A 21,320-nucleotide genomic window follows, 5' to 3' on the forward strand; every position below is an offset into this window, starting at 1 on the left:
TTATTTAGAAGCTGCAACTTAAGATTTGTCCACCAAAGTTTAAACTCATTCAAAACCATTGTAAAATGCTGGTAAGCACATAACGATAAGAATTATTAATGAGAGAAATTGGTAGTAAATTTCACAAATAATTACAAAGAAGTGCAAAGCAACACATTAAATAAAAGGTTGCACTTTATTTTAAAGTACGTGCACTTACATAAGGCGTCCTTAACTAAGAAAGTCCTGGGTAATATAAGGTAACTATTGGGTTACATGCTGATTGGGTTAAAGTTATGTTTAGGGGTTAGTACCTAGGTATTATACCCAGGTATTGTAATAACTATAATAAGTACATAGTATGTACAAGGGGAACAGGACTGTAAAATAAAGTGCTACAAGATTAAACATGACATCTGTTGTAGAAACACTGACATTTTATTTTTAGTACTTAAGGGAATCTACAAAACAAAACATTCTTTTAGCCAATCCCTATTTGACTTGCCAACTATGGGCACTTTATTTCCAGAATTTAAGATGTGTTAATAGATTTACCTGTTCTCCGCTTTCTTAAGTAGAGCATCCCACCTTTGCCCCAGACATTCAATCTCTCTCGCAATCTTCTCCTTATCAACAGTGTCAGCTAAATCCGTCATCTTCCGTCCCTCCGTCTTAATCAGCTCCACTGTCGCTCTTCGGTCATCCAGCAGTCTCTGCAGGAGCTAGACAGAGCCATTAGGAAAAATAAACTGATATCAGCATATGTAAAACCAAAAGACAGATTTCACATCAGCGAACTGATTCTCATTTAGATCATCTAAGCATTTCTGACGTCATACCTTCTGCTCTTGTATCTGTGCTTTGACCACTTTGAATTCTGCTGATGGAGGCTTCTGATTGGCCACCAGCTCCTCTGTGTCTGTGAGCCAGCTGAGAAGAGACTCCAGAGCATCCTGGAACCTGCCACAGTCGAGCAGGGCTTCATGAAGCTGTGCAGATCGCTCCGCAACCTGTGAAGATCACACATACAGCAATGCTGAGGAAACAACCTTAAAACTGTAGCTTGGCATGCTACAAATGACTAAATTTGTTGGTGTAGCATCTAACACTATCGCTACTTGCTCTAAACCATGGATACTGGAAAGGCTACACTTGACTATAGACCATTTCAACAGCTATTTGTTGGCTTAAGGAAGTGATGTTGTTGTTCGTTGGACATTTTCCCGTTAGTTGTGGAGTGCATTCAAAACATCTGTGGGAAATTAAATTTATTAATCAGACATGTGCAGTAGTATTCCAGCGCATTTGTTCTTGTTTACATCCTTGAAATGGTCTATTCTCAAAGTACTGAAGATAACAGCTAAGGTAGTGGCATCAGTACTCCTTAGTTACTCACCAACACTGGCAAACATTATGATTGCTATCAAAAGATTATGAGCAATCCAGAGTGCAGTGGATAAAGAAATTGAACAATTTATACATGATATTATAGCACCTCTTCAATTGAAATGTAAACATTTTGTGAAACTAGCTGAAGAGTGGATCTTACTTTTTTGTTGAGGGTGTTCCATCTGGTGTTGACCTCTTCTAGATCATGATCAAGGCTTTTGGTGCTGGTGCCTTTGCCGGCGTTCTGGATCAATGAATGGCCCAGAGTGTTCAACTCATGCAATTGGCTCTGCAGAGACTCAATGATGTCTTTCTGGAAAACCTGTAAGTGATAAATATTGAAGAACACTAAAAACCAATGGAGAAACTGTAAGCTATTTAGTGTTTCAGATTGAACATAATATTCAAGCAATCATTAATGCAAGTCCAATCTTTGAAGTTACACTTTTGGCACTACATATAGTTCTCTGTTATGATTCAACATTAAGAATCAAGTTTTTCTTTCTTTTTTTTATGTTTTTCCTAAAACTCCTTAGGAGTTATAAACATTGAAACAAAAGAGACGACATGAATGTGGATAGCATACATAAACTACTACTACAATCCCAATTTGGGAACCAGCCTCCAAAACATAAGATAGTGGCCAATTACGCTGGTCTTGTCAGAACACTAAAAACCAATAGAAAAACTGTAAGCTATTCAGTGTTTGCTTGAATATTATGAAGTTCAATGAATCTTGAAACCCTTCAAAGATTGGACTTGCATTAATGATTGCTTGAATATTATGAAGTTCAATAAATCTTCAATCATTAAAAAAAGTCCAATATTTGAAGTTACACTTATGCACTACATAGTATTCTCAGTTGTGGTTTTATGTTAAGAATCAAATTTATCTTCGATGTTCCTTCTAAAACTCCTTAGGAGATTTTAACATTGAAACAAAAAGAGACTACATGAATGTATACATGAACTACTACAATCACATTTTGGGAACCAGCATCCAAAACATAAGCTAATGGCCAGTTACGCTGGTCTTTTCAGCAGGGTAACTAGATATGTTTTAGCCAGCATCCTTATAAGGTGATGTTCTTCCACTAAAATGGGCACTATGTGCTCCAGCACCAGTCAACTGGTTGTTGTGAGAGGCTTCTACTCAGTTATAACCAGCTGTGCACCATCACAACATCTGAGTCACTGACAAGCAAATAACGATAAACTCAATTCAGCTTTCTCCTAATCTGATAAAGGCCAAGCGTTTCCCTCCCAGGAAACGCTAATCAAACAATCAACATTAACCAGCTATTTTGGGGTACCTGGGTGGAAGGCAAAGCCACAAGGTTCATCTGCGAGCATTCAGCTATGGATGTTAATAGACTCTCTATGTCCTCATCCTCCATGTGTTTTATTCCATTGGTGAAACCTGCCTCCCTTTCAACTAACAACAAGAAATCCTCCAAATCTGCCATCTTCGAGTCTGTAGCTCTTTGCTCGTATTCATAACTTTTTTCATCCTTAGTTGCATATTGTTCTATATTCTGCAGGCAATGTGAAAGACTCTTTGGTTCCGTCACCACAACACTGAGAAGCTCACAGTCATCCTGTGAACAAGTGTCTTCAAGAAGTTCAGCTGTGGGTAATTCCTCATATCCTGAAAATGTTGTGGACATATGTGTTTTACTGCTCGACTCTGCCAGCGTCCTGACATTTATATCTGGACAATCACGATTAGAAACAGCGTTCTGACCCACACTGAGGTCTGAGTTGATTGTATTGTTACATTGTTGGCTTCCAAGCGTTGATGCATCTGTGTAGTACAGCGGAGTTGGTAACCGGTCTTTCTTTGGGGAAAAGGGGAAGTCTTCCTGACCGGAGCTGAGGGAATGCCCTGGCTTCAGGTCCCCAGATACGTGCACTCCCTCAGCAGAAGAAAGGCTTCTTGTACCAGGCCCGGTTCTCCTCTGGGATCGTGGGTTCTGTTGTTCTCTTTCCACAGTGGGACTGCACAGGCCCGAGTCGCCTTCTGAGGTGAGAGAGTTCGTCATACTGCGTCCTCTTCCAGCTCGACCCAATCCACGTTGGCCCGATCCATCATCGCATAGCATTCCGCTGGAGCTGCCGAACTCACTGAGGTTTGCGGGAGCGAAGGTCCGCCAGGAGCGCCGGTGCTGAGGCGGCTCCCTTTTCTCTCCCACTGCTCGGGGTTTACACAGCATGGTGTCTGCACCCCGGATAATATCCCCATTAAGCTTCAAGCCGTCGAACACAACCCGCTCATCCAAACGCACCGCCTCCCTGCTGCGGAGCTCAAAGGCACTGGAGGAGGCCAAGACGCCGTTCCCACAGAGTGCGTTTATGTCCAGTGTGCGATGGCTATATGGCAAAGTCCCAACAAAGTGCCTTGAGGCCAGGCTGCCCTTTGAGCCCGAGTCGATCTGCTCGTTCAGACGCACAGTGTCATATATGGACCTCTGGGGAACGTAACAGTCATCGATGTTGAGGTCCTCCTCCTCTCCTTTGCCCACACAAGAAGGGCTCTGCCGCAGACAGTCTGGTCTACTCAGAGGTTTCCCCATTATGACAATAACTTACAAATGACGTACAACAATGAGGTAAAGGTTTTCAGTGCAACAATCCCTAACAGACATGAAAGAGACTTGGCCAAAAGGGAGTCTTTACTTTTGCAAGTCACTAGGCATACACTTTACCCCCAATGAAAAGGTAAATAAATACAGCAGTAAGAGTAAAATATAGACTTTTGTTATGAATATACAATTTAAAACAAAAAAAAAATAGAATACCACAAAAAAATACTATGAATTTCTTTAAATTACTTTTATAAAGATTGGTGAAAATAAAGTTAATGAAAAAAAATAATATATATATATATATATATATATATATATATATATATATATATATTTAAAAAATAAACTTTTGATATTTCTCTAATACATCACTTCTTCCTCTTAAACATCCTTTTCCAAAATGACAATCCTGCCGGTTTCCATTTCTCCCCATTGTCACAACTTGTCATTGTTGCTTGTTTCCTTAGTTCTTTATAACTCCATCGCAGACGTCAAGCAGTCCAAAAAGTGCCTGGAATTTTAGAGTTTCCTGAGATCTCCCATACAGTTATCCACACAGAGGTATCCCGTATACATAATGGTGGCATATCCTGATACAAATCCTCAAATCTGGGAAAACAAAGCCATAAGCTCCAGGAGAAACAAAAAGCCGCTCCTGCCTCTCTTGTGGTCCAACCGGCAATGACAGACACCCTCCTGGCACAGGACTCAAAGCCCCGCCCCCTTCACATTATTCAGCCAACATCTGCCACAGCTCCATTTGTGCGGTGGCCGGCTCATGCTGATTGGTAGCCGTTTGACCCTCTTTTAATTCTCCCCTTCTGTCTCCGTGTCCCATTTGACTTAACTTCTTAGTGTGCTTCTGCTCTGACAGCAGCCCTACTCCTCTTGTCAGGGTAGGGCAGAGAGAGAGAGAGAGAGAGAGAGAGAAAGCAAAGCTACAAAAGTGGTCGGCACCCTTTCAGATGACATCACACAAGGCAGAAATAGATATGCTCTCTGCTCTCTTGCCCTCTCCGTCCCTTGTTTCTCTTCTCGTCTCTGCCGGGTGTTTTGGAGGCACAGAAGAGCCTGTAGTGTCTCATAATTACAGTGGAATGCTGAGGGAGGAACTAGACGTGGGTAATGAAACACCGTAACCTCTGCCAAGTGCATGACAGGTCTTTTTTCATGGCAAGTGGACAAGGTGGGAGAAGCAAAGGATTAAAGGCTAGACTGAATAAAGAATGCAGCTTTGTTTCTGGTACTTGTCAACGTTACGTCAGCAAGATAATCTCTGGATAAGTTCTAATCGCCTGATAGTGCCTACCGTAGTGATCTTCACAGTGCATTTTACACAAGGGAGATTCCAAATTGTAGGGAGAGTATGTGCTCAGATTTATAGGGAACAAGTATTTTTTCACCTTTATTCGGATAGTACTGCATAGAGTGAAAAGGACGCGAAGTGGGAGGGTGGGGGGGGGGGGGGGGGGGCGTGAACGACAACGAACTCGGGGCGCTCAAAGTGCAACCGCACCATGTGTCGGAGCGCTGCCCACAAGTCAAACTGCCTATATATAGATAAATCACTTCACTGAAAGTGGAAAAGGAAGGTTACCTTTCAGTCATCGCTCACCACCTTAGCACTACATGATGTCACTACATGAAACCCCTAATCTAGGAGAGTTTCCTGTGTATGATGACGTTGCAGCATATTCCAAGTAAATTACACACTTTCCCTGCTAAGCGTGCGGAGGGAAATGAACAGCGCGTAGGCATCCAGAAGTCAGAACACAGCCTCTGTGCTAGCGAAGAGGAAACTGTGAAACTGGCAGAGGTGAAGAGGTTAAAGAGATGTCTGGGATTTGAAGGAAGGATATTTTGAAATAATCCAGGCAGTGAATTAAGAAAGACATTTGTTTTCATAGTCCAAGTCTCTAATGTCTCCGAGACGTGTTTACTGCTGTTGACGCCACATAGACATCTCAAGAAGCAAATAAAAGGGATTTATCTTTCTATGACGCCATTTATTTGGATGAACTTGACCATTTGCTGTGCTTTACAGCCGTTTGATCTCACGGCCTCATTTATGAAAAATGAGCAGAATTTCTGTGTAATTCTTATGTAAAATGTGACAAATCATGTATGAATGATTTTACAAACAATTTACACAGAAGTTTGTGGCCCTTGGAGTTTTGACCATCCATTTGCAGGTGGCAAAAATGTACAAATGGAGCCCGCTGGCAACTTTACAGTGAGCCATTTAAATGTGGATGGACAAATTATAAGCCCTGATGTTACAAGCATTAAACCATTCATTTAAAACCAGACATGATGGGAAACAATGCCTGTCTGTCTGTCCACAGAAACAGGGCAGGGATGTTTCCCCATTTGAAAAAAAAAAAAAAAAACTCTGTCAACAGAGAATCTCTCACCATTCACACGAACAATACCCACAGGCACTGAAACGCAGAACTATTATTTAGACGAGAACAAAGGTTTGGTTGAGAAAAAAAAAATCTCACAGTATAAATTCCTCCAGCATTCAAGGGCTGAGATCCGTTGGGCCAAAACGTTATCTCTCTCGCTCTTTGTTACCGTCCCATGCAACATGATCACAGTGAAATAACAACTTCATCATAATGCAACAATGTGCATAAGTTCCAGTGCTGTGCTGGTGCAGGGTTTCAGGTTCCCTGTTGGGCGTCTGTACGGTGAGTCAGGCTGATGATTCAGCCAACACTGGGGGTTCACAAAGACCCTTTTCCAATCGTCACCTATGGAATTACGAATAGCCATGATTCAAGAGTCAGAAATTCCCACAGGTTTGCATGAGACATTACTGTCATGTCTGAGTAGTGGAAAAGAAGACAAGCAATTCCTTAATTTCCAAAAAACTCCTGTAAAACTCACCGCCACAATGTCATGCATTGCTATGTGTTTGCTAAGGTGTTCTGGGTAGTTGTTGTCAAGTTGTGGGTTGATTCTTGCTGGCTTTAGTCAAATGAACCCACCTCAAGGTCTCTATAATATTCTGGTCCTTTACACATGCTCGGCTCCCTACATATTGGGTTTAGTCACAAACGAATCCAGTGAATTGAAATGATAAGGATAAACAAGCAACACATGCATATTCTTATATTTTTAAATGACAAAGCAGATTTTCTCTTCGTGCATCATGATCTGGGTAATTTCCCCGCGTTTAATGGCCGTATCAGTGAGAACAAAGCAGATTTTCCAGCAGCAGCTGATGTAGCAGTGATCATCCATCCAGAGATTGAAAAGAACAAAAAGAATGGGGGAGCCCGAACAACAAGGGGCCAAACGATGGCCTGAACAGCGGCAGCTGATGCTTCAGCACAGCGCATGGATGTCCATGCTTGATTCATACGCACATACAAATATAGGTTAAGCTTCTTTCAGCTTCAAGCATTTAAAGGCTTTATGGACAATGTTTTATCCCACTTTAATTCTTGACAATGGTTTTATCTAGGACTGATATTTTAAATCACATGGTTTTGTTCAGCAGGTTTTCTATCAGTGTTGTTAATAATATTACAATATTATCCATCCTAATATTTCCTATGATTTCTCCTAGGAGTAATTAAATTGTAACAGAACCTGAGAAATCTACATCTTTTGTTTATTATTTTAAAAACACACTCTGTTGCCATAACAAAAGAATAGAAAGAAGGCTTTTTTTGAGGATCTGAACAATCCAAAAATTCCTGCAGCCGCATACTTTTCCAAATGATGTACCACTTGAAATATGGAGTCAAAAAACATCCAGGAATCTAAACTGACAGGCCAAAACAAATATGTAATTTTTGAGAGATGAAGTCAACTTCTCTAAAAATATTCCCAGGTTAAGTACAAGTTAAGCTTTTTCGACTGCATCTGTGGGACAGAAAACATTTTCGACTCACCCCTCAGTTTGTAAAAAATGAACAAAAACCGCTGTACAAACATATAAAGAGAAATGGTTGTGCATTACATACTTCTGCTGTGAGCATGTAACTGTCAACAGGGTTTGTCTTTTTTTTTAATAAAAACAAATTATTTTCTGGAAATGTAACACTGACAATAAAGTTATATTTTACTGAAACATCCTTTAATGCTTTGAAACAATTTCATAAATATGTATTAAAAGCAACCACATGCTATAACAACAAAAGGCTGAGCTGATTTTTTAAATATAAGAATAATCAATGTTTTGCAAACAGAATCCTTAACTATAGCAGGTTAAAATGCAGAAAAAACTGAATTAGCTAGTGGCTAAAAACAAGTCAGCTAAAAACATCTATTGTTTGCAGTGAATGGAGAAGCCTGCCCTAGCACTCGCTAACAGGTCAAGGAGCAGAAGTCCGAGCCCGCTAGCTTTCACTGGGCCAGTACGATACGTGCACACCACTGGCCCCCCACTGGCCCCCAGCTGGCCCACTGCACCTTCGCAACAATGCCCCATCAGCTGACGGTCTTTTGTTAGCACCAGATGCTCACAGACTCACAGAACTATCTAGAGAACGATCTAACACATGGCTAACAGACCAAAACTATGTAACATAACTGAGGAAGCAAAAATCCTCATGTAAAACTCTGCAGATACTTAATTAAACATTTGCCCCTAAAATGAACACAGTATTTTTTTTATAAAAAAAAAAAAAAAAAAAATATTGTGTGGCTGTTAACTGTGGCATTTGTTTGAGTTCATCCAAAAATGAAAATTATCCCATAATTTACTCACCCTCAAGCCATCCTAGCTGTATGTGACTTTCTTCTTTCAGAAGAACACAATCAGAGTTATATTAAAATATAATCTCTTCCAAGCTTCATAATGGGAGTGAATGGTACATTTTATTTTTTTTGAAGCCCAAAAAAGTGCATCCATCCATCATAAAAGTAATCCATACGGCTTCTGGGTGTTGATAAAGGCCTTCTGAAGTAATTACACTAGTAATTAAACTATAATTACTGGCTTCCAGTAATGGCCGTATGAGAGTCGAGTTCTGGTGGAAGAGTGACCTCTGACCCGACGCATGACGTGGGATGTAGGAGTGGCATAAGTATAGGTGAGAGTAGACGCCTCTCGCGGTTCAAACAAACTCAAGCTCCTCCCACTCTCACTTTCTATTTAAAAATTCTTGTTTTAGACTTCTAATTCGTGACCAGTGTTTTGTTTGGCTCTATCCACTTCCGTGGTTCGTCAATACGTCATGCGTCGGGTCAGAGGTCACTCTTCCGCCGGAACTAGACTCATGTATGGCCGTTACTGGAAGCCAGTGATTACAGTTTACAAAGTTATAAATATGGATATTTTTCTTACAAAAAACGCATGGCTTCGCTTCTGAAGGCCTTTATTAACCCCTGGAGCCGCAAGGATTACTTTTATGATGGATGGATGTGCATTTTGGGGCTTCAAAATCTAAGGTACCATTCACTCCCATTATTAAGTTTGGAAGAGCCAGGATCTTTTTTAATATAACTACGATTGTGTTTGGCTGAAAGAAGAAAGTCTTACACACCTAGGATGGCTTGAGGGTGAGTAAATTATGGGATCATTTTCATTTTTGGGTGAACAAACCCTTTAAGTGTGAAATAAAGGTGAAGTGTAATTTCTGTGCTACTAGTGGCACCAAAAGGAATTGCAGTCTGTTTGATTGAGCGGTCTAACTGGGAACAACATAATAAAACTGGCTCAAACAATGGCGCGAGTTTGTCCAAAAAAATAGAACACCGGTACCGACTGAAACTTGTTTGAAGACAGTCAATATTTCTGAAACTCTTTTTCGTGCCACTAGTGGTGCATGAATGACACACTTCACCTGTTCAAATACTTTTCGGGTCCACTGTAGATATAGATCTTCTTGTTCATTATAACATGCAAAGCTCACATTTACCTCATGATCTTTAATGTGTAAGACATTGCAGTATATCAATTGTTTCAAATGTCAGTGCACTGATATAGAAGGGGAACAGAACAAGATGAGACAAGGTAATGAATCTTAATTTTACCTTGAAGGATTCCAGTTGTTGGTTAATGACTTCTGTTTCCAATCCAACAGACCCTTGGGACTCCTCTTGCTTCTCGGCACTGCTTAGTTTGTGGGTAAACTCTTGCACCTTGCTGCAGAACTCCTCCAGATGACTGAGGGTCTCCTCGACCTGTTCTCTTCTAGCGGTGGCTCTGTCCATCAGCTTTCCACATTGCTTGCCCAGGGCTTCCAAGTCTCTCTTTAGACCCAGGAGATCTGGTGAGGCCTCTGACTCCAGCATCTTCTTGCAACTGTCTCTGCCATTGGCTGTGTTGGTCATCAGATCCTGAAGTTTAGCAACAAAGTCTTTGATAGTGCTTTGCTGATCCCGTAAGGTGTCAAGATCCCTGCCAACTGAAGCCATACCATCCAACTCGTCATCCAGGTCTGCAAAGTTTGCAAACATTTCGCGGATGCTGTTCTGGAATTGTCCAATGCCCTGGAGCTTGTTCTCCAGGGTGGAGCAAGCATCCTCTACCTTTTTGGTAATTGACATGTGGTCTTTTTCCAAGCTATCTGCCTGAAGAAGAAGATCTGTCACACCTTCAACCTCAGAGGCATCTACAACAAGACTTTGTGCAAGACTTTTGAGATTCTCAATCTGGTTGTGGACACCCTCTAAGCTGTTCTGCTGAGCCTTCATGTTGGTCAGGTTCTTGTTGCTGTAGGCCTGGACACCCAAGGAAGAGTGCGAATCGAGCTGTTTCCTGGCACCCTCCAGTTGGCCTTTGGCTTCTTTCTGTAAGTCGTTGAACTCTTTCAGTTTCTGCGAGATATTTTCTAATGTTTCTCTTTTGAGCATTAAATCTTCTGTCAGCTTATCCAGTCTTTTACCAATGGTTGCCTTCTCCTCCCTAACCATATCGCCATCTGAAGTGATGACCTCAAGTAGGCTGTCTGCAGCTGTGTTCGTTATCACAACTTGCCCTCTATGCTTGTCAACATCCTTCTGGATGGCCTTCAACTGCAAGAGGGAGCCCTCGATCTCCACTGAGTTCACGCAGAGCTTTACATTCTTCTCCCTGTCTTCAAACTCTTGCAACCATGAGCTCAGTTGCTCTGAATGTTCCTTGTATTTCAAAGCCCTCTGCATGGCCCCTTGAAGCTTTTCTGCTTGATCAGCATTGCTTTTCTTCACATCATCCCAGCTGGACTTTAGAGCAGAGAGCTGTCCCTGAAGGGCCACCTTTTCTGCCCCCTCTGTTCTCTGAAGGAGAGTTTCACCCTCTTTCATGATGGTGTTATAAGGTCCCTCATGGTCACTAATGGCCTTCTGAACAGCACTGTTCTCCTTGAGACTCTGTTTTAACCTCTCTGCATAAGCGGAGATGGGCTGTGTCTTGCACTGCTCCTGGAGAGTTTGATTCAGCCAGGCTTGGAAGTCCTTAGAAGTCTGATGGAACTGCTGGGAGCTGGCAAAGGCCGAGTTGAGTTGCTCAATCCGCTTTCCTGGTTAACCACAAGATAAAAAATAAGAGTGTTAGATAAGAAGTCTCACAATTATGTAATATTGTGTCTGAGCAGAGCATAACACGACAAGTGTCAGGCATCAAGCACTTTTTCTACCATGACTGAAAGCAAAAATGCTGCGTGAAGTGACCAAATCACAGTCAGTTGGGAACATGGTTGATGTTTGCTATAGAGATGTGGAGTTTGTGGGGCTACCCAACACCACTGTTGCCAACTACTTTCAATGGGAAGCTGCTAAAGACTGCTCGAAAAAACAATGCTAATTAGCATAATCATGGCATTTGCATTCTTCCTAGTGTCAGCCCTTTACATTTGTTTGTTTCTCTCCTACTCTCCGTGCTGACATACTGTATTTTAATACAGCTGAATTATACCAGGTAGTTTCTGAAATCAGATAAGGTTTGTCCAAGAAGTTGCTGCAACTGTTAATAAAAGGGTCTGAATAGGCAATAAATATAGCAACAGCTATGTCGCTAAGTCCAGGGCCTAAAATTAACTCTCACCAATCGCCAAATGAGAGTAATGAATCCTAACAATGCAGGAATGTGAACAAACGTACATGGTGATCTGGACAGTTAACGGGCCAGCGCTGCATCGTCATTCGTCACGAAAGTTTAAGCCTTGCCAGTGTAAATATTCAAGCGCAAGAAGATGTGAAAGGGAGCTCATTTCTGTAACTGAAAACTACTGTCAGACCTATCTGAAAAACCTGAAAAGCAGGGTTTATTTCATTTTTTTTTTACATTGTATTCATCTGTGCTTTTAATTATAAGATTATTTGTTCTTATTTTATTGTATCTTGTTTTTAACAATGTTTTACATTTATATTAGTTAGGCAAGTAGTTTTAGCTGAGGTATCAAAATTGGAATAGAACATTTTGGTGTCATTACTGCCTGTTTTTGCAGGAAAAGTTTCATGGCCAGTAAAAATGTTTATGGCCAGTACATTTTCTTAAATCACCGGACATTGGCAGGAGTGGCAAAAAGTTAGTTTTACGCTCTGGCTAAGTCGCTAAGTTGTCAACACTTACCAACACTATGCAACAGAAATAAAAATACAGCATTGCCGTCACTTGATGTGGTGTAACAGTGTACACATTGTTTGCTCTCTCCCTCTTTACATGTTTTAAAGATGATGGTAATCAGACACAGATGGAATCTGCAGACTTTTTGCATTTTCTGCATTGATTTGGGGGGGGGGGGGTATCAGCGGAATTGATTTAAACATAGTAAAGTGTTCAAATTCAAATTGTAAGGAAATCAGGCATGGTTACGTGTGTGCAATTGTGATGTTGCAGAAGGAAGTACAGTAGTAGTTGAAGTTAACTGCAATACCTGCTTTGTCCTCAAGTTGTCTGAATGGTTTGGTGACGGCCTCAAGCTGTTTTGTCAAGTCTGCTCTGAGATATTCCTCAGTCACCATGGCAGAGAGCTCAGAGCAAATGTTTTCTGCCTCTTTCAGCCTCTTCTTCTCCTCTCGTAGTTGAGCCAGGATTGCATTGGTGGCTTCAATCTGTTTCTTGACTTCATCAGGTTGGGTGCTGAGAGCCTGCTGGTTATTTAGTTCAGTCTCCAGGCAGGTGGCACTTTTATTGAGGCTTTGCAAAATCTCCTGGAATTGAGCGGTCTTACCGACAGCCTGCTCAATGAGGGCATGTCTTTGAGACAGCTGACCTGTCAAGGCCTGCCACTTCTGGGAAATAGATGCCAGCTGTTCCTTAACCTGCTCTACAGAAGGATCCTGCTTCTCTGATGCACTAGCGATTGATGCGGCGGCCTCGGTTAACTTCTCATACTGAGGCTTGCGGCTGTCAAACTCCTTGAGGAGAATCTAATCAAAGGAATGACATATGACATTAAGCAATAGGCATTAAAGGATAAGCCTTCTTCAGTGGCATTAGAAATAGTACAGTGTCTATGTAACTTAAAAAGAAATAATTGACCATACATTTTTTTATTCTGCCATCATTCCAAATTGGTTTGACCATGAAACACAAAAGTGTTTGGCAGAATGTTTATACGGCTCTTTTCGATACAATGAAAACTCTGTTGAGCTCCAAAACCAACAAAAAGCACATATCTCCATATTACCAGTGTATTATATTCCAAGTCTTCTGAAGAGAAAAGATCACTTTGATCACTAATTACTAAACATCACATCAAATGCCATTGATTCTTTTGTTCCAGGTGACTGATCAAGTGTGATGTGCAAGTAAGAGCTACTGCTGCTTTTCAGAGATGACTTCAATGACTTCAATTTTGGTGTGTTCTTCACACAAAGCCATCTTACCCAGCAAGCAATTTTGCGTTTAAAATAAGTCTAATAGCCGTTCAAACAAGTCTAGGCTGAAATGAGGCAAAATTTGGGCTGTCAGTGAAAACTTAATAGACGTCTAAACTATAGTCCAAGAATAGACTAGTCATAAACTACTGTCAAAGAAATGAAACCAGACACCTTGTAATCACTGTTTACTTTGCTTACATGATGGAATATTGTATATCTCGCAAGTTATTTTGGCAAAAACGACATGTAACTAAATTCAAGGTTATTTTGGCTAGAAGTGTGTTACTCAGCCGGACTATATATCGGGTCTATAGTTAACCGAGACAGTGATATGACGGCTATTGCATGCTGGGTATTGTTTCAGAAAACTTGACATTTAACGCGAGAGTCATTTAGATTTCTCGTTTGGTGCTTTGTGTCGTTGTATAGAGAAAAAAAGGGCAGTAGGAACTTAAAAACATCTCCTTTACTGTTCAACAAAATTAAGTCACATGGATTAGGAACATCATGACGGTGAGTGAATGATGACAGAAATGTATTTTAGGGTGAATTAAGGTTGGGCGGTATGACGATATATATTGTGATAGTTAGCGTGAGCTTTAACGATAGACACTTTATGACACACCTGAAGCGCGAACTCAGAAACCCGCTTCGTTTAGAGAGCCTGTGATCCCGAATTCATAGCTTTTTGTGGTAGAAAGCTCCAAACTACTCATATCTTTAAATAAGACTTTGGTAATATCTATTTGTTTAACTTCATATAACCTTTAATATTTCTTTCACATGCATTACAGTTCTTATCTATGTTTACGGCATGACTGCCAGTACCTGGACTTGCTGCTTTTGTGTGTTAAGCATGTTGGGATCCATAGACAAAGACCCCAGGACGCCCATCATCAACTCCTTCTCCTGCAGCCACTGTGAGAGTTGTGGTTGGGTCGTCTGGAAGAGCTCCAGCATTCGGGACGACTCCTCCAGGTGCTGTTTCCGAATCTCCATGCTTCCCCTGACCTCCTCCCATCCCGCATCTGTGTGTGGAGCAGAACACACATCACTTTATCACGTTGATTCAGAGTGTGTGGAGGAGGCCGAACTCCTTCACTATCAGCTTGAGCTTTCACAGGAGCTTCACCTCAGTTCACAGCAAGGTCAGAAATTAAAAGGAGCTTGGGATAAAAATGCCATCAAGATGAACAAAAATGCTCGCTAAATTCAAGATAAAGGGGCAAAAATGCCCCTGCACAATTAAATTAAATTAAATTAAATTAAATATATTATGACTGTGGTGCTTAAAATTAAATGTAAAAATGAACGATAAGTACTGATTACAGCATTACAATTAGATCTGGTCATGTTGCATCAAAGATTTCCTGTAGCGTTGAGCATTACAGACAATCACAGACACGTCTGTTGAGCGCATGAATGTAATGGCCAATCAGAGGCGTTTAATAATAGTCACCAGTGCAGAAGAAATCAGCTGAAACACTTTTTCACTGAGTTCTGCCCTCTCACTAATGCTTTCATAATTAAAAAAAAAAACTAGTGTGCAATGTAAATAAGAGATTCATTGTGCAGTGTAGTCAGCTTCACTGTGCACAAGTGAGCTTGCATTGAAATGAAGTCATTGACTTCATCGCTTCAGTGATGGGAACTTTGCATGCTTTCTGTATACAGTTCATTTCCAGTTTGAATAATTTTGTTTTTCATGCTACTATGAGTACATTTACACGAAAACACTGTACACAATTTTTTTCCTTTGCGTTTTTCGCATACACACGTGACGTTGTCAAAACGACGTTTTTCGTGACGTTGTCAAAACAATCCCCATTCACACGGACGTCGGACCCGCAGAAATGACCAAAAAGCTGTATTCTGCTGCCAGGCCAGTAGTTGGCGATGTCACTCTGTAAAGAAACACTACGCGACTATTGACTGAAAACGTAATACACATGCACATGACGTCACCGTTTTCACAAATTCACGTTTTTACACAGAGACGATAATGGTATAGTTTTCAAAAGTGTGCACTTTCAGGGCTCCAATACACCGTTGTCATGTAAATGAAGTCAAAACTCAAAAAGTTGAAACCTGAAAACAGTGTCGTGTAAACAGGCCCTCAGAGAACCAGTGAGAAGTCTCCATTTACTAATGCGTAAAAGAGCCAAAACTAATTCATAAACAGTTCTCAGCTTGTTTTGTCTGTTTGTGTGCAAAACATTTTTAATGTATTCTATTAATAGACATTATTAATCGTGATTACAATATCAAGGACAGTAATCAATAATAATGACTGTTGTTTTAATCTTGCAGCTGTCTGTAATGAGTGCATGTTTTTATATTTATAACATCTAATATGCTTCTTCTGACCCTCTCCGTTTAAAGAGGCTGCTTTGTGTAAATGAATAGAGGCATCAGCCTTAAAGGATTAGTTCACCTCAAAATGAAAATTTCCTGATAATTTTCTCACCCCAATGCCATCCAAGATGTCCATGTCTTTCTTTCTTCAGTGGAAAATAAATTAAGTATTTTGAGATAAACATTTCAGGATTTTTCTCCACACAATGGACTTCAATGGCAACCAGAATGTTGAAGTTCAGATCAATGCAGTTTCAAAGGGCTCTAAAGTGCTTCAAAGGGCTCTGCACGATCCCAGCTGAGGAATGGGGTCTTATCTAGTGAAAAGATCGGCCATTTTATAAATAAAAAAAAATTAATTCTGCAACACGCGTCGTAGAAAGGTCACGCGTCACGTCATCTAAGTTATGTCTGTGTACTCCAGTTCAAAAAGGAAGGGAAGGGCGAAAAATTACCTTTCCAAAGTGATGACGTAATATGTGGCGTGTCGCAGACCAGCACAAGACGAACAATTGTGGTTAAAAAGTATATACATTTTTATTTTTTTTAGAAAATGACCGATCGTTTCAATCACTTCGCCCTTTGAAGCACTTCAGAGCCCTTTGAAACTGCATTGATTTGAACTTCAACATTCTGGTTGCCATTGAAGTCCATTGTGTGTAGAAAAATCCTGAAATGTTTTCCTCAAAATACTTTTATTTATTTTCCACTGAAGAAAAAAAGACATGGACATCTTGGATGGCATTGGGGTGAGTAAATTATCAGGAAATTTTCATTTTGAGGTGAACTAATCCTTTAAACTTTTTTCTGACATTTTCAGATATAAATGATATGTAACATCACATTCGAGCAGCATTAAACAGTCTGTGTAAATAAACATAAATGCCATGTCAGATGCAGCTTCTGCAGTGTAAAAATATCAAATGTTATTGGTAACAGCCAAGTCACCATGGTATGTCATTATTCTTATCGGTTGAATTAATTTTAAGTATTTGACATAAAAGACAGTGTATACATACATTAAATAAGGTAATTATAAAAATTGCCCCTTTATTCCTGCCCTGGTTCGCAGTGAGCGAGGGAGAAACGTGTGTGACGCTGCACCTGGCAATCCACACCGCAGATTAAAGCAGATTCATGCGTTTGGATGTGATGGACGCATACCGATCTGTGCCAGCATGTGCTTCCACTTTTCTGCCTCGGGTGAATCCGGGTTCTCCTCGATTAAACTGAGCAAACTCTCCCTGAGCTGCTGGAGCTGCGCTTGTTTTTGTTTCATATTCTCCTCAAAGACCTGCAAGACAGACAATATAATCAGCTTTTTCAGTGCTTACAGTTTAAAGAATGTTCTTACAGTGGGAAATTGTCAAGGTTTTCATGTAGAATGTATAGCATGACACAAAGTTTGTGCACTTTTTTTCAGAATTTCTGCGCTGATTGTTGAGGAAAATCTGCTAAATTACACGGAATGGACTGAAATATGGCAAAAACAACTTCATCAAACTTGGCATATCCATTGATCTTTCAACTGCCTAGCAACAGCTTAGCAACCACTTAGTACAACAGCCATCTAAAGCAGGGTTTCCCCAATCCCCTGGGGGTTCCTGAGGGAAGTGCAGGGGTTTGTCAGCTGATAAAAAGCTAATAATTAAATTGGATGCAAAATTTAAATAAATAAATGTGACTGCACAATTAATCAAAATAAAACTCAACTTGCGATATACATTACTGCTCTCATCAAATCAAAGGCTGTGATTTAATGAAATAAGTATATAGTCTGTTGCGCTGCGTTTCAGAGTGGCAGTGTGTCTTCATCGTCTCAGATCGACTCGGTTCACAGTAAACGCTGCTTCTCATCAACTCCATCTCTTCACTTAATGTACACATTTGCATAATTATCAACATTTCTGTGCATAGTAGCATTTCACCATCTATTCCACCAAAATGAACATATGTGGATTTAAACACTTGAAAGTGAAGAATTTAAGACATACATATTAGTATTGTAACTTGCGTATAAAATAAAATAATTACTATAATTATTTCAAAAAATTATGTTTTTAATTTTACAGGACAATTGTAATTTATAACTATTTATATCTTATTTTTTATAATTTAATTAAAATAATATAATAAATATATTATTATACATAATACAGAAAATACATTATATATATATATATATATATATATATATATATATATATATATATATATATATAAACATAATTTATAAATACTATATATAGATACATCTAAAATTGAATTAACAATTAAAATGAAATATTTTATCTGTTTATGTGACCACTTGTCATGTGACCATTAACCAACCAGAGAACCATGAATGTGAATGAACGTGTTGTTAAATTATTGAAATATTAACTTAAAATCTGAGGGGGTACTTCAAGTCAATATTTCACGTCTAAATGGTTCAGATGCAAAAATGACAAATAATGCTAATAAGTCATTAGACATAATGCACATTAACGGCTTTCATTCACCTTCTGTTGCTCGATCTGTGATTTTACGTTGTCTTTCCCAGACGGATGGTCACTCCACGATGATGCCGTCTTCTTCGTGTCTTCCATCCACTGACGTAAAGACTCGGCCTGTTCATGGACCACTTGGACTTTCTTCAACACAGCGCTGAGCTCAGATGATCTGGCCTTCAGAAGCTCCCCCAGATGCTCATAACTGCTGTTAATGCAGGACATCTTCTGCTGCACCAGCATCAACTCTAAAGGCAAGCACAGAATAGTAGAGATATACATTGGCCATCATAATAGTTATTGGTCGCAGCATAAATTAAAACCAGTTATGTCAGCAAAAACTGATGCATCACTAGTATGAACTTTCACCTTGGTTTGTTAGATAGGCATGACTTCCTGGACCAGAACCATTACTGACAGCGGATCCTAAAGAAAAATAAATGATACATAAATATATATATGAGTTGACTCCAGATGAGTGATCATGCTGAACTGAGACATGCAATAAATGTTTTTGTAAAATCTTAAAATACTCCTTGGCAATACCTGAGTTGTGATGTATCTTGGCTTTGGCCGGTGATGTCAAAACACTGATTACGCTACATAGAGCAGATCCTCTGCTATTTATATCCTGGACTGCAGGAGCTTTGGAGGTCCATTCATCCAACAAGCCCTGCAGAAACAGTTGTTTGAACATTTTTAAAATCTATGTGGAGTTAGGAGACATTTTGACATTTTCATTATTCTCCGTTGACCTTTTGGAACATGACACACACACATTCTTGAATGCTGAGCAATGCTGGATGTGACTAGAGTAACGAGGGTTAAATCACTGGAATAAACACTTTAAAACACAAAAACATGATCCGCTGTTTATCCTCCTTATATGGGTGATTCTTCAGAGAAACGTGTCAGTCCTGAAGGAGGATTGTAAAAAAGGGTGGTTCATTTTAGTTTTTAATTACTTGTCACTGTTGATCAGCGTGACAGAATATTTGCTTAGATGATTCTATTTTGGGCTTAAACTATTTTTCTATTTTTTATAATACCAAATACTGTTGTTACTACCATTTTACAAAACAATTGAAAAAAAATAAAAATACATTGGTTATGTATGGAAATGGATGAAGGATGGTTTGAACATAAGAAATGTAATTCATTTTAGGATTCATTTCATTATGATTTGATAGTATGTTTACTCTGTCATTATAAAACCCTTAATTATTTGAAAATTGTAATTTAGAGACAATAAAAATGTAATAAAATGTAATAAAATGTAATAAAAAATAAATAAATTGACTTCAAAATAATGTTTTAGCAACTTCACCGATTACACAACCTCTCCAAAAAAAAAAAAAGACTGTCATTACAATCTCAAATTATTACTATCACACACAATATCAAATAATCCCACCAGCTCACATTACACCAAAATTCATTAGACCTTTTGGTAACACTTTATTTCGACATATTCTATTAACTATAAGTAACAACTAACATGTCAACCAGCAGTCATTCGAGTATTAGTAGACTCTCTGCTTAATATCTGCCAGCACTTTAATATCTATAACTTAATTCTCTGCACTATTATTGATTTGCCTGCACTGACTCTATCGGATGAGAACTGAACTGAGCGAGACGATGACATCACTGTTTCTGCAGAGATGCTTTATAGCTGCATTGAACTCATATCATAATTGATGAACTTTACACAGTTATTGAAACAAAATGAATCAACAGCTGATTTCAACTAAATAAATAATGACTGTTTACTATTGTCTGGAATTCTGAATTTCTGTTTGCCTCACTGAATCATTATATTCCTGTTGATCACTGTAAATTATATATAAAGATCACTTGACTTTATAGTGATGCTCCTCAACAGATATTCTACTGACTGTAAGTAACTTGGCAAATACATTTCAACTCATCCTACTGACCCAAACAGTCTACTGATACTCTAATGAGATTTAGTTGACATGTAGGTGCAACGTTATAGTTAGTAGAATGTCTAAAGTGCACCATTTAAAAATAAATGGTCATTATGATATAAATGTTTCAGAAAACACTGATTAGAATAGATTCTGAGTAGTTCAGAAGAATCATTCTCAGTGAGATCCAGCATGGTTGTGGCGAGGTCCATGCATCACTCACTAGGGTTGGGTACCGAAACCTGGCACCGATATGGAACCGGTATGTAACCGGACCGAATCAAAACACAGATTTCGGTGCTTCGTTTCGGTGCCACTTAAATGCTTCAGCTGTCGGTTGAAATATCTGCCCTCTGGTTCTCCGAAACGGACGTAAAAAAGCATGTGATTGCTAGTTAACCCTTTGACGCTTACGATCGTTCACACCAGTGTGCTTAATGTTCAGATCACGTGATCATCAACTTCTAAATTCAAACCTGCGTTGGCTGGCGCTGAGCCAGAGAGACAGACGCGCTCAGCGGTCACAGTTCGTTATTTGTTCTGCGTCATGTTTTCTGTGAAAAATGTGAAAAGAATTGCTGAAATTTAAAGCTGGTTTGTAGCATACCAAGAATAGACTACTTTGCTGTTATTAGTACTGTAGTGTTAAATTATTGTATTTTGGGTTAGGTGGCTTAGGTTTTATTGTGAATTTGTTATGTAAATTTGTTTTGTATTTAGATTGCTTATATTTATATATTTACTCAAAAATTTTAATATATTCAATTTTTATTCAATAAAAAAATGTCATTCACCTTCGTTTTGAGGCTTTCTCTTTTTTTTTTTTA

The 21,320-nt window shown here is 39.4% G+C and overlaps 1 protein-coding gene across 1 annotated transcript in view; it reads right to left on the minus strand.

Annotated features, from left to right (window-relative positions):
* The window catches only part of dst (dystonin), a 202,274-nt gene that overhangs the window by 48,000 nt on the left and 132,954 nt on the right, over positions 1-21,320 (minus strand). Inside the window, exons 56-66 of the mRNA XM_079855818.1 lie at positions 19,341-19,371; positions 19,109-19,235; positions 18,932-18,988; positions 18,575-18,810; positions 17,238-17,367; positions 14,547-14,746; positions 12,770-13,265; positions 9,945-11,413; positions 1,529-1,690; positions 819-989; positions 535-701 (exon numbers count right to left, since the gene is read on the minus strand). Of these exons, the coding sequence (XP_079711944.1) occupies positions 535-701; positions 819-989; positions 1,529-1,690; positions 9,945-11,413; positions 12,770-13,265; positions 14,547-14,746; positions 17,238-17,367; positions 18,575-18,810; positions 18,932-18,988; positions 19,109-19,235; positions 19,341-19,371 (3,246 nt within the window). The remainder of the gene's footprint in view (positions 1-534; positions 702-818; positions 990-1,528; positions 1,691-9,944; positions 11,414-12,769; positions 13,266-14,546; positions 14,747-17,237; positions 17,368-18,574; positions 18,811-18,931; positions 18,989-19,108; positions 19,236-19,340; positions 19,372-21,320) is intronic.

This window comes from Squalius cephalus, assembly GCF_949319135.1.
Source record: "Squalius cephalus genome assembly, chromosome: 21".
In the NCBI taxonomy this organism is placed as follows: domain Eukaryota; kingdom Metazoa; phylum Chordata; class Actinopteri; order Cypriniformes; family Leuciscidae; genus Squalius; species Squalius cephalus.